General features: G+C 35.1%; 1 protein-coding gene across 6 annotated transcripts in view; it reads left to right on the top strand.

Moving 5' to 3' along the window:
- Positions 1-13,814, top strand: part of SEPTIN7 (septin 7) — a 71,459-nt gene that overhangs the window by 43,190 nt on the left and 14,455 nt on the right. For all 6 annotated transcript variants that reach the window (XM_028525337.2, XM_028525338.2, XM_036010415.1 and 3 more), the window contains 5 exons: positions 3,613-3,713; positions 4,589-4,723; positions 9,950-10,067; positions 12,513-12,605; positions 13,702-13,798. In XM_028525337.2, the coding sequence (XP_028381138.1) occupies positions 3,613-3,713; positions 4,589-4,723; positions 9,950-10,067; positions 12,513-12,605; positions 13,702-13,798 (544 nt within the window). The remainder of the gene's footprint in view (positions 1-3,612; positions 3,714-4,588; positions 4,724-9,949; positions 10,068-12,512; positions 12,606-13,701; positions 13,799-13,814) is intronic.

Genomic DNA, 13,814 nt, shown 5'->3' with positions numbered 1-13,814 from the left:
AACTAGTTCTGGGAGTTGATGAGAACAAAGTAGTCTTAAGGCCTAACTGTTCTACTGGTCATGGCTTCTTTTAGTTTCTTGTGGAACATATTGAAGTAGTTAAGATGATGTTTGTCTTTTAAGCCGTTAAATAATTAACGTAGTTTTGTGTTAGAGCTAAATGACGTGTCTCAGGCTTAGGATGTTGAAGTCTCTGCAGAGCTTTGGCTGTCACGCTGAGGAGGTGGAGGTGGAGGTCAGCTACTGATAGAAAATTCTAATCCTCTCCTCAAAATGTAATGCAATTAATTAATTTTTTTATCTACCATAAGAAATGGCTCTTAACCATTAGGTTAGAAAATTTTATTGTATTTAATAGTCTTTGAAAATGAAAAAAATGGAGCAGTATAAACATGGAAGGTTTGACTTTCCTCTCAGGTTGAAAAGTGAAACAATATTAGAAAATAGTGCCTTGGATTTCTGGAACTTAGGAATCCAAAAGTGGCCTCAATAAATTAATTATACATAAACAATATAAGGACTTCAGTCATATTTTTCAGAGAGAAACAGGGCTGAAAATGCCCTTGATTCATTCCTTCAGTATTAAATTATGAGTGTAATCTTCGAGAGCTCTGAGTGATGCCATAAAATATGCTGATGTGACCTGCCGAAGTAAAGTGCATGGGAAAGTGGCCATTTGGAATAGATTTGTTAAGAAAAGTTTGAAATTCCTGGACTTGAACTGATTTGTTTTCCATGGATCCCATGAGGATACTTGCAGAATCAGATGATAGGATACAGTTGGATCCTGTGAAGGGCACTCGTTTACAGTTATGTTTTCTGGATTTCTTCCATCTGTTGCCGTTGTCTTTGTATTTGACCATGTATGGATACACAGAATTTCATAGGCCAGAGAAGAAAAGAAGCTTTATAAACAGACTCTTTAAAGTATGTAAGATATAGATCATAGTTTTTCTTAACACATCAGTAAATTAACTATAAAATAAAAAAGAAACAAAGCTCTTAAAATTTAAGCTGTTAGTATGTGTAATTAATATACAGTTTATTTCTAAAGGTAGGATAGAAGTGGGTTTTGTTTAGTTACATAAGAGAACCAGAAATGGTTTGAAGTAAAATTGAGAGATGATTCATATGGAAAATTGTATTTTGACATCAGTTTCTAGTATATAGTACTGTGTCACTTAAAAGAATTATTGGGTAAAAGGGTGGTGTGATTACTTTGGATATTTCTGCTTCAAGACAGTCCCCATAAATGAGTGACCTGTTTTTATGAAGGAGATGGAGATAAATTCACAATGTATCCAGTCACTAGATTTGATCAAATAGCCCTTTTATTTTTATTTTTAAAAGATTTTTATTTATGTATTGTTAGAGTGAGGGGAAGGGAGGGCGTAAGAGAGGGAGAGAAACATTGATGTAAGAGAAATATTGATGTAAGAAACATCGATCTGCTGCCTCTCACACGTACACCACCCAGGGACCAAATCCTCAACCCAGGCATGTGCCCTTATCAGGAATCAAACTGTTGACTCTTCACCCTGCGAGATGATGCCCAACCAATTGAGCCACACCAGCCAAGGCCAGGTCTTCTTTAAAAAAAATAAAAATAAAAAAAAGATATAATTGACACATAACCAGATTGTCCTTTGACTAGAGGACCACCAGGTATATGAAATGTGAACTTCTTAAGTCACATGGGATAATATCACTTAAACATGTTTTGTTTTTAGTTTTGATCATTTAACACTGATGAATCTGACTATTTTCTCAGTTATTTTGCCTCCCTCTTATTAGAGTAACCTGGTATCAAACAAGCTGTGTTATCTTGGCCCTATGGTATAAAACAGTGATTTCCCAAGTGACGATGTCATCCATCATCAGTACTGAAGATGACCAAAAAATATTAGAGCCCTTATTTTTTTATGTTATTTTTTAATCTGCAGAGAAATTAATACTAATATTTAACATTCAGATTGCCAATTATATGTACTTGGTAGATAAATAAATATATTTGGGATGTCCAAATTTTTCGCTGAGAGTTTATACCAGGATTAGAACAGTCTAAAAGATAAGACCTTGCCTCTTACCTGTCTAAACTGCTAGAGGCTCCTCCACGGACTTACATATCCAAATCTCAGGAAACGCTTTCAGCTTTAACACAATTCTTTTTTAACAGAATAACTTTAGACTGCTATAGACCTGCATTGTCCCATTTAGTAGTCACTAAGCCACATGTGGCTGTTTAAATTTAAATTAATTAATATTAAGTGAAATTGAACATTCCGTTCCTCAGTTACTCTGGTCACATTCCAAGTGCTAAGTAGCCACATGGGCAAGCGACTACCGTATTGGACAATGTAGATTTAGAACATTTCCACCATTCAAAGTTTTCTTGAATAATGCTGCTACAGACTTTCTTGCTCAGCAGTCTTAGTTTCATCCCCTCAGTCTCTTTGTGCAGCTAGAATCTATAAGAAATGCCAAAAGAAAATGGAAAGACATCATTGTTTCTGTAATCTCTAAAGGTACACCACACTTCTTTTACCCAGATATTAGTCATTTTTCCTTTCCTAACTCCGTTAATCAACATAAAAAATTGAAGTTGCTTTTCACATGTCTGTGATTACAGTTTACCCTAAGTCTGGTAGTATTGTACTTAAGCTGTGCTGTATTATGGCATTTAATGCTCTTAAGTTTTAATATAATTCTTGTCTCTTATGTTAGCCTTTATGCATACCTGGAGGAGTCTCTAGTCTTAGTAAGCACTTTATATAAATGCACAGTGAATGTACTTTTCTGGTTAAATCAGTGTCACTTTATCTGGCAGTAGCATATGCCCAAGTGAATGATTTATACAGTCTGATACAGAGCTTAAGGTTACAGAAAATCTTAGATTGTAGAAAGAACTGTTGTTATCGTTTAAATCCAACATTCTTTTTCAAATAGAACATTTCTCCAAACTTTACGGGGAACTGAAGATTTTAATCAGGTAATTTATAGGGTTTAACCATACCAGAATACATTTTTTTCAGTGTCTGGACCTTTGCTGATTGCTTTGGCCTAAATGTGCAATATTACATTTAAAAAGAGAACTGGATCTTAGCCATCACATAAACACAAGTGTAAATAATTACGGACATACTGAGAAAGATTTGGGGATGGTAATAAGTTCATGTTAGTAATTGGTTTGGACCAAAGTAGATGGAGATAGTCCAGGAAAACGTTTACGGTAAGTGGTACATTAGATGTACTTGTCTGCTTAATCACATTTAATCTGACTTACTGAGTCATTTAAGAACATTCTTTATATGTATTATTAGATGTGTGTTTAGGTTATATAAGTATTATATAGCGTTAGTGATTCTTGCCATCTATCAGTTCCTTCTTTATACCAACTATGAGCCATAAGCCTACTATTTACATTGTGCTCTTCTTTCAAGTAACCAGGACTTCTGATGTCCAAAATAACTGATTTTAAAAATGTGGGGGTGGGTAGATTTAGTTTGCAAAAAGTTTTTTGACTGGTTTTGATTCAACTCACTACAACTTATCTTGTAGGAAAGCACAGGGGTAATGTTATGGCATTAATATCTGCTCAAATTACTCTTACAGGTGGAACAATCCAAAGTTTTAATCAAAGAAGGTGGGGTGCAGTTGCTACTCACAATAGTTGATACCCCAGGATTTGGAGATGCAGTGGATAATAGTAATTGGTAAGAAGGGGGTGTCATCACTGCTTTCCATTGCATTTGGGGTTCAGGGTGTTTAGACGTCCTGTTTCACATTTTAAATTTCACACCTTAGCAAAGGCCACTAAACTTTAAATGCTAAGGCTTGGGTTCATACACCAACTTTTCCACTTATTTGTCAATATTGCTTTACTTCTTTGAACTTATTTTCTTTTCTCAAAATGGAGATAATAACCTATCCTAGAGTTATTTTGAAGAAAATTCTAAAACTATGTGTGTATATATATGTATATATATATATATGAATTTTAAAACTTTTTTCCTCTACTATAATTTTATCCATTTGTATACATTATTTTCCGTCACATTCTAATTTCTCTCACATTCTGAATTTAGACCTTTGGTTTTCCATGTCATAAATGAAGAAAACATCATGACATTTTAGTTGGTAGTAATATCTTAGCATCTTATAAACAGTATTTAAATTTTTTTGTTTCACTTTTTTTAAAGTAAGTTTCTGTCAACTTTAAAAAATACCCAAGTAAGTTCATCATGAGGTTTCTATATTGTTTAATCTTTTCATTTAAAATGTAAAATGCTTTCAATATATAATTTTTCATACTGCAAATTGTCTTAGCATTGATATATTTATTGGTATAAATAATATAATTTAGCTATGTTTTGACTTAACAAAACTTTCTTTGATTCAGAAAGTTTAAAAATGAATAGAGATTTTTTTAACATAATTTATACTTTTTAAGTCAGTATAGGTAAAATAATTACTGGTTAGAATGGTTTGTCAATTTAAAACTATTGATTTTGGCCTTTAACAAAGTCATCAGTTGTGCATTTATATGTAGAACTACAACTTAATTTTTTCATTTATGTGCATTCTCTAGCTGGCAGCCTGTTATCGACTACATTGACAGTAAATTTGAGGACTACCTAAATGCAGAGTCTCGAGTGAACAGACGTCAGATGCCTGATAACAGGGTGCAGTGTTGTCTATACTTCATTGCTCCTTCGGGACATGGGTCAGTACCTTGATGCTTTTGGTGACCTTTTGTTTTTGTTTATTACTCAGCTTTGGGTTTATATTTTAGTAATCCTTCTCTGATACAAATTTAACTATACCAGTTGTAAAGTCCCTAATTCCATGTAAAAATGGCTTATAAAAAAACCTTTTTAAGTCCTAGGTTAGTTAACAATGATTTTTACTTCTTAGTTTCTCATGCATAAGGTTTTTTTACCTGCTTCCTGGAATGTTTCAATCATGGTTATGTCTCAGTGTGGCTAGTTTAGCTTACTTTTTGACTATGTCACTAATTGAACCACTCAATAAGGAGAAACAGCCATAACAGTTACCTTAGATATATTCTAAGAAACCCCAAAGATATTATTTACAATAGATCTGCTAGAGGAGTTTACAGAAAAACCAGAGTCTTTGTGTGCCATTTCTCTCTTTGCTAAATCTGTGTGCCTTCTGTTTCACCTTAGAGTCGCATTGTGCAAGGATCATATCCTTAGTACCAACCTGCTTATCAGGGGTGAAGAACTAAATATGTAGACATTCATCTGGTATGATTGTTCTGCTTGCTTGTAAGACCAGCCTGCACTCCCTTTTTTGTTGTTTGTGCTTCCTCTGTCATTTTGAGTAGGTGTGTGTGTCTTGGCAACTGCAGATGTTTGTGGTTACTCTTCCTTAGTCTTTTCCTTTGGGTAAATGACTTAACATGACTCAGTTACCCGGGTATCGTAACCCCGCCGTCTCTTCACCGGAGGGAACTGGACTGTTACATATTGTCAGACTATACAGTCCGACGCCCAGGTTACAGCAGCGTGCACGGTTCCTTCATAAAAGTCCCTTCTTTTCTATTTCCTGCTGCATTCTCCACCTTGTGCCCATTACAGGTGTCTAGGTTGAGCATGATCACTGCCTAAAACCTTAATTATGTACTTTACCATTTTTTGCACTCAGATTGTAGTGGTGTGAATGTTTCTTTTATTTCTAATATTCATCTACAGTGAATAAAGCACAAAATTTATCTCAAGAGGCTTCAAAAAAGTAACCTCAAAAATACAACACACACCCTGGCTGGTGTGGCTTGGTTGTAACATCATCCGTTAAACTGAAAGATTGCGGGTTCAATCCCTAGTCTGGCACATGCCTAGGTTGTGGGTTTGATCCCCTCCTAGTCAGGATGTGTGTGGAAGGCAACCAGTTGATGTCTGTCTGTCTGTCTGTCTCTCTGTGTCTCTAAAAGCAATGGAAGAAAATATCCTTGCATGAGGATAAAAAAAAATAGAACATACTATATGGCTTTTTATTAAGAGTTCTTATTAGCTTCTCACTAAATTTATATATTTTTTAATCATTTTGGTTTAACTGGTTAGAGCTTTTTCCTGGACACCAACAGAGTAATATCTTAATCTGCAGCTAAGTCAATAGAAATTGGTCAGTTTATATCCGCTTTTATTATTTTAGGTCCTTTGGACTCTCTCCAAGATTTAGTAATTCTCATGAAATCACATTTCTTCTATTCCCCAGGGGAAAATATATTTCTTAAAATTGCATGGGAAGTAAGATATTTTTAAGAAAAATTTTTGATATGATTCAAATGATGTGTAGTGGCTTTGGGCCATTTATTGTTTGTCACAAGGAATGGGAGTTTGAAATTTTTATTTCTGATGTATAAAAATATGCTTTTGAATAGTTTCTCAGCTTAACTATTTTTGGAAGTGGACCAAAGTTATGTCCATTTGTATGTGATATTCTGTATTGAGTGAAAGAATATGACACTGAATTTTATGTTGAAAGTTGCAAATCGCCTGCTCATTATAAACTAAAATTCCAGGCATTCTGATAGGTGAATCAGGGCCTTTCCATCTTTTATGGGCAGTCCCTGGATTTCTTTTTTAGTAAGATCCTATTTTTGGAGTAATTACAAATTGCTCCAGCATTGTATTTTCAGTAACCCCACCTCACCCTACCAGTGTCATCAATGAACACACAGGATTAATTTATGATTTCAGCAATTGCTTCAATTTCTTTGTTCAGTTGTTGGTAATTGCTATTAAAATAAAAAACTGACTTGGACTTGAATTTTAAAAAGGTGTTTTACCCTTTTAAATAGTTATTGCCACTTAAAATATCACACAGTGAGTTTTATATAAGGTTTTTTACTTATATACATATATATATTTATTATAAATATTTGTCATTTGCCCTTTATTCATTTTTGTTGTTGTTGTAGGCTTTGAGGTTAAAGGCTTTTCCCTCTAATGTGGGCTTATCTTCTATAAATTCTTAAAGGACTTTCCATTGTTTAAAAACAACATTTAAAAACTAAACTTGTGGGAAAACATGAAGTAGAACTAAATGGACAGAGGAAAAATTTCAAACAGAAAATAATCTACATGTGAACTAAATGCTTTTTTGCTATTGACATTTTGTAAGCTCCTGAAATTTAAGTGCTAATTTTAAAGGGCACAAGGGTTTTATTGGGGCTTTTATAAAAAATTTACCTTTTTTCTGGTTTAATTTTTAAGCTGATTTAAATGTCCTAATTTTTTAAATGTCAAATGTTTTATATTTAAAAAATTGACTTTCCCAACTTCCTTGTCATGGTTAATTTTGAGGGTCTTTCTCTTAAAAAATTGCAATAATATAATAAACATTCAGAAAGTATTGTTTTACTTTTAAATGTGAAATCTTATTACCTTGGGTTTTGATTTTAATATATTAAATACTCTTAAGATTTATTAAAAATTTAATTACCCAGGTTCTTTTCTGTCACTGGTTTAAGTAGGTGATGGTGATAGTAATTTTAATTTGTCATGAGTATAATCTGAAAAATGAACCATAAAAATGTAAAAATCTAAGATTGTTTGGACCATAGCTTTTGTATTTAGTGTTGTGTGAATGATTAATGAAAGTAAGCAAAACTTAAATATTTTTCGCAGATGGATAGGCTCTTTCAGTTAGCACTAGTAGGCAGGGGTGCTGTTTGAAGATAATATAGTGATATCCCAGTCACACTTTTCAATAGTGTTCCCTATTCTCTGAATGCCAGTATCAAATTCCAATAGAGTAGGAGGTAGCTAACTTACTGCCCTCTCCCCTCCTGAACCCTATCTTTTGCCGGTCAGCATCACTACTACTAGGAGGTACAATATTATTTGTCAGTAAAAGGAATACCTCATTAGTCTTTGGGCCCCAATCTTCTTTCTTTTTTCTTTTCTTTCCTTCTGTCTTTCTCCCCTGCCCCCCCCCCCACACACACAGTAGTACTTTAAGAGAACTACGTGTATTTATAAATATATTTATATATTTTTATCTCTTTATTTTAAAATATTAGTAAAAGTTATAATTAGATCTTTATTTCATTTTTCTCATGGTTTTATAGAAGTTAAAGAATACCACTTCAGAATATTTTTATGCAAAATATGTCCATTATCTTACATACTTTTGTAGAATATTGATTTTTAGTCTACAGTATGTTTTAGATGTGAGGAATATTTTTGGTTTTCATTTAGAGTTCTTCAAGGACATAAGGAAGTCACAATAGTTTACTTTTTTGATCAGCAAATATTTGGGCACCTTCTCCAGTGTTGACACTGTGCTGGATGTTGGAGATACAGATGAATGAGACAAAACCCTTGCTCTTGAGGACCTAGTGGGAAAAAGGAAAATCTATGGGAAATTGTGTTGTAACTCCTTAGAAAGGTGCCTATGTAGTTTTAAGTTAGAGAAGGATTCCCAGGTGAAATGAGAATTGAAGGCCACTTCCTAAAGATGAACAGGAATTAAGGCAGGCCAAGAAGAAGGAGGAGGGGAATAGAGCATGCTTGCTTCCGGCCGAAGGTCAGAAGTTCAGAAAGGCTGGCATACTGGAAGTAGGAGGTGGCAAAAGACGTGAAGGAATGCTAAGAGAGGAGGACATCTGGAGAGGCTATGTCTTCCAAGGCCTGTAGGCCCCAATAGCTAAGGAATCTGGTAAGGTTTTCAGTCAGGGAATGATTCGATCAGATTTGGATTTTATTTTTTGTTTATTTATTTTTAATTATTTTTTACATTAAATTTCTTGGGGTGACACTGGTTAATAAGATCACAATAGGTTTCAAGTGTACATCTCTGTGATACATGATCTGTGTGCCCACCACCGAAAGTCAGACCATCTTCCAGATCTGGATTTTAGAAAGCCTCTTCTGACTGTACTGTGCACGGCTTGAAGCGGAACCAGACAGATTCTGATAATCATCCACACCTAGGGTCTTGGTGGCCTGGAGCAAGGTAGTGCGGATGGAGGTGCACACATGTTTCTTTGTTCAGCAGGTCTTGGTGAATCTCTGGAGGTACGATTAGAGAAGGGAAGACTGGGGGCCTCAGCCTTGAGTAACTGAGTGGATCGCAGTGCCATTCGCTGAAGTAGGGACACAGAAGCGGGGTAGTGTGAGCGTCCGATGAGCTTTTGAGTTTGGGGATCCGAAATGGGGGTGCCCAAGTAGCATTTCTGCTGGGCGAACACAGGTCTGAAACATGAGATCCGGGTTCCCTGTGAGGATTTGGAAGTCACTGACCCATAGAGGGTAGTAGAAATTATTGGAGTTGATGATAAGCACACATAATGAAGAATAAGAAATAAGGCCTACTAGAGAATACCTCTTAAGAGACTAGCTAACAAAGAGAATCCTGAAAAGCACCCTAACGGAGAAGCTGGTGAGGGAATAAGCTGAATACCGCCTGATGAGCCCATTAAAAAGCAGGGCAAAGCCTGTGGTCTCTGTCGGCGAGCTGGCAAGTCTTTGGTGACCTGCAAGCACAGTGTCAAGTGGAGGCGGCAGCCATGCTGTAATGGGCTTAGGGGTGGCGAAGAAGATTCTCTTCTGAGCCTTTTCTCTGAGGAATGTAGTTGGTAGCAAGAACCAAATATGGGATTCTTAAAAACAAGGATTTCTCAAATTTTGAGTAATTTAGAGGCACTTCTAGGAAAGCCTATTAGGAGCGTTTCAGGTGTTTCTGATTCATCTTTAGGGCCAAAACGCTGTGACCAGGACAGGAGTGAGTCAAGGCCTTCTTAGCCACCCCCGTACTTTTACAGGCCCTGCTCTCCCTCCCCGTGGCTGTCCCCGCACGTCCGTTCAGACTCTTTCTGGTGACAAGGGAAGTCCTCCGGTGTCTCTCATTTAGCACTGGGGGTGTGAACAAGCTGCCTTTCCAAACTTACCACTTTAGTCATGTTAAATATTTTGTATTTCAGACTTAAACCATTGGATATTGAGTTTATGAAGCGTTTGCATGAAAAAGTGAACATCATCCCACTTATTGCCAAAGCAGACACACTCACACCAGAGGAGTGCCAACAGTTTAAAAAACAGGTGGGCTGAATGAGCTTAAACTCTTGGGTTTCTCATACCATTCATGTAATCTGCAGTTTTTCTTATTTTCTGTATAATGTGTTACAGTGTACTTCTCTTGCTACTTTTCTGTATAGTTGTATATACTGTATTACAAATAATTTTTGAAAAGAATCCTCTGCCTTAGTTTTCTCCTGAAAGATCTTGTTATTGTAGGGCCTGATCCTTTGTCACCTAAGGGCGATTTTAGATATTCCGTACAGCCTTCACCAGCACCCTCCTCACACCCTTTAGAGTTACTGTCGTGAACTGAACTTCTAAGAAGATGACTTTTTGAAAGGGTATGATTATTTTATGCCCCCCCCCCCCATTTTGTCATAGTGCTTCCCCAATAAAACAACCAAATCCCTTCTCTGTTGGGCATGTTTGTTTCAGTCAGTGCCTGGGTAGCACTGTTTGTCACTTTTATTTTAAAAAGTTTTTTTTGGAATAAAGTGGTACCTAATCATTTCTTTAACTTTTAATTTTTCATAGAAGCTGAACACTTTTTAAAGCAAGGTTTTATTTTTTTCTCATTGTTGTATTTGGTTTGTTACATATATTTTGTGAAATATAGGATCAATTTCTGGAATTACTCCTAATCCAGTAGCCTATTTTTTATTTTAGGCCAATGTTACATCTTTTCGACTGCAGCTGTTTTGTATAGTATTTTAAAAAATACTATAAGTCTACTAGACTTAGACTTAATTATCTCTTATTTTCCTTGTCCCCTTTGTAACAAGAAACTTTGTTTTTTCACCTTTTTCATTGTGAGTTTTAGAATACCTTGAACCTGTTAGAAAGACAAAAACCTGTTGAAATTTGCTTCAAAATTGTGTTAAATCTGTTTAAATTTTTAGACTGCTTTAGTACATCATTTTTACTATATTTGGTATTTCCACCAGGAGTATATGTTTCTCTATGATCACTCCCACATTTATTTTGTAATGTGCTATTCGTAGGTCCAAATACTAATCATATACATTTCTCTTCTTCTAGATATTTTTATGTATCTCTAGATACATATACATTTCTCCCCCCAAACAAGATTTTTATGTCTCTTGATTTGGAACAGTACTAAGAATTTAACAAAAATGATGAACAAGCAATGATCTCTACTTCCAAATTGGTTACATTGTAATGGTTATACAATTTTTTTTTTATATGCTTAAAAGTGTGGTTCTTAACCCAGGGTGCCTATCAAACTCATCTAGAGAACTTTTTCAGAATTAGTTACTGTATTGTATCCTTAACCAGTTGGCTCTGTAGACTAAGATGGGGCTCTGGAGTTTGTTACTCTGAAGATGCTCATTCAGGCCCTTTTAATATACAACCTCTCGTTAAGAACCTCTGCTCTTAGAGCCAGCTTTTAGTGTTTCTTTTTTATTCTAGTTGTGCGTTTGACGCATTATTTTTTAGTCTCATGTTTTTTTCTATATAGATACGTACCGCAGTTGTAAAACATGTGTGGTCCTGTTCTTTTTTCAGTGGCAGTTTTATTTCTACATAGTATAGTAGCCATGTACCACGTTTTGTTTAGGTTCCCTTTACTGCTGCTGGGGAACCCTTGCAGTGGGAACAGCACTGAAACACCATACTAGGTGTAGTGTAGCCCCTCACACCAGAGGACTAGGTGGGGAGCTAGTTCTAGGCCTGTCAGGTACTGGTTTGTCATGAGTTTGAATAGGGTAGGTAGGTAAACATTATTTGGATATTCATATTCTTTTTAGAATTTAAGGTATTTGAATGAAATAATTTAACTTGAACCAGGTTATTTCTGATGTTAATAAGTCTTTCTTTTTTCTGCATTCTCCTTCTTAATGCCTTACCTTAGCTCCTTCATTTCCAGAGCATATTTTCTCCATGTGCTTGCCCGATCTTGTATTTGTTGCTCCTTGATCTGTGCATGTGCACATGTTCATGCAAGGATATTTTCTGATAGTGTGAACATTTTCTCCTGAAGCCCACACTGTATTTAGTTTTACTTACTTTAGCAAAATTCTACTAAAAATTTTAGGTGAGCTTAAGCTTTGTTGATTCAGCTGAGTAAAACAGAGAGCCATATCTAGAAAAAGAATCTCAGTCCTTATACATAAAGGGCCTAAAGCCATTATAGTAGAAATCAACTAGAGAAAGCCCTTTCAGGAATCTTACACAGTGTTTAGAACTCTCTTGGTATTATAACCACATGATTTTAACACTTCTGAAGTAATTGAATGTTGGCAATGATATTTATGTTTCAACTTTATAGTTTTTTTAAGGACCAGCATAATACTTTGTTTTTAGATTACAATTTTTACATCATTGAAAAATAGTAAAGGACCTAAAGCTGAGGACTCATAGGAACTTAAGCAAAGTATAATAAAAATAAAGCTAATGTGCTAATTATGTGTGGTGTTCTTTTGCTGACTTTCTCTTCCATTTTAGATAATGAAAGAAATCCAAGAACATAAAATTAAAATATATGAATTTCCAGAGACAGATGATGAAGAAGAAAATAAGCTTGTTAAAAAGATAAAGGTAGGTTCATTCTCATACACATACTAAGATGTTTGGGGTACTTAAAAACACTGTAATATCCACTAGAAACACCAAAAATATCAGTGTTTTTAAGTTGTTGGCTTACAGAATGAATTGGGAGATTATTCTGTGTTGAATTCAACTTTGCAATTAACTTTGTTGAGTGATTGTTGTATGTAATAAGGCATTATATGGAATAGAGCGATGACTAATACCAATCTTCATATGGTTTTCAGTGACCTGTTTTTATGTAATTTTTCCCTTAAAAAACTGATAATAAGAAGGGAGAGGATTTATTCTTAAGCACTATTATGCTTACTTAATCTTCAGTTTTAAGAGCCAGACAAAAATATGTTCTCTTTTATACTTCTGTAAAAACCAACCAAAAATCTATACCAACATAATTTTCTGTATTTTTAATTTATACTGGTTTCCTGGGTTCCCTGGACCTAAAAATGATGTATTAATGGCATTATATAAGCAAATAATTATCTTGGAATAATGAAATATTCATACCTTACCAATACAGAATTTCTGAGGTTTTATAAAATGTCTGTATATTTTACATAAAATTCTTATGTATTTCTGGGAGCCACAAGAATTCTGAAAGACGTATTCTGATAGTCCAGATGAATACAACTCAGCCTCCCAGATCTGCCACTGGACTGCCAGTGGTAGATTTCAGCAAGTGTAATATTTGCTGCTTCCAGGGCTGGTGGGTGGTTTTATGACCAAGTAGGTGGGCTAGTCACAAGTGCCATTTTTCCATTCTACTGCCAGTATGTTTTTTTAACTCTTTTTAGTTTTTTCAGTGTGGGACAGCTTCTTTATAGAATGATTTTCTAGAAAATAATTTGATCAGTATATGCTTTAGTATTCTAAAAATTTCAGAGAAAATAGAATTTTATTCATTGTTTACATTGGTGAGAATGCCATGTGGTAGCAATTTACCAAACAGTGACTGGATGCCCTGTACAAGTGAATGTAGAGACTGCCACGTAATTTTTTTGCTAATCTGTTGAATAATGCGATTTTTTTATTCTTGAGTTTGTGAGGACCGCAGAGATGTATTTGAACAAGAATACTTTTTTTATAGGACCGTTTACCTCTTGCTGTGGTCGGTAGTAATACTATCATTGAAGTTAACGGCAAAAGGGTCAGAGGAAGGCAGTATCCTTGGGGTGTTGCTGAAGGTAAGGTTTTATTTCG

The sequence above is a fragment of the Phyllostomus discolor genome, chromosome 10, assembly GCF_004126475.2.
Source record: "Phyllostomus discolor isolate MPI-MPIP mPhyDis1 chromosome 10, mPhyDis1.pri.v3, whole genome shotgun sequence".
NCBI lineage: Eukaryota > Metazoa > Chordata > Mammalia > Chiroptera > Phyllostomidae > Phyllostomus > Phyllostomus discolor.
The sequence above is the reverse complement of the archived record's forward strand: the minus strand, read 5'-3'. Positions and strand labels throughout refer to the sequence as shown.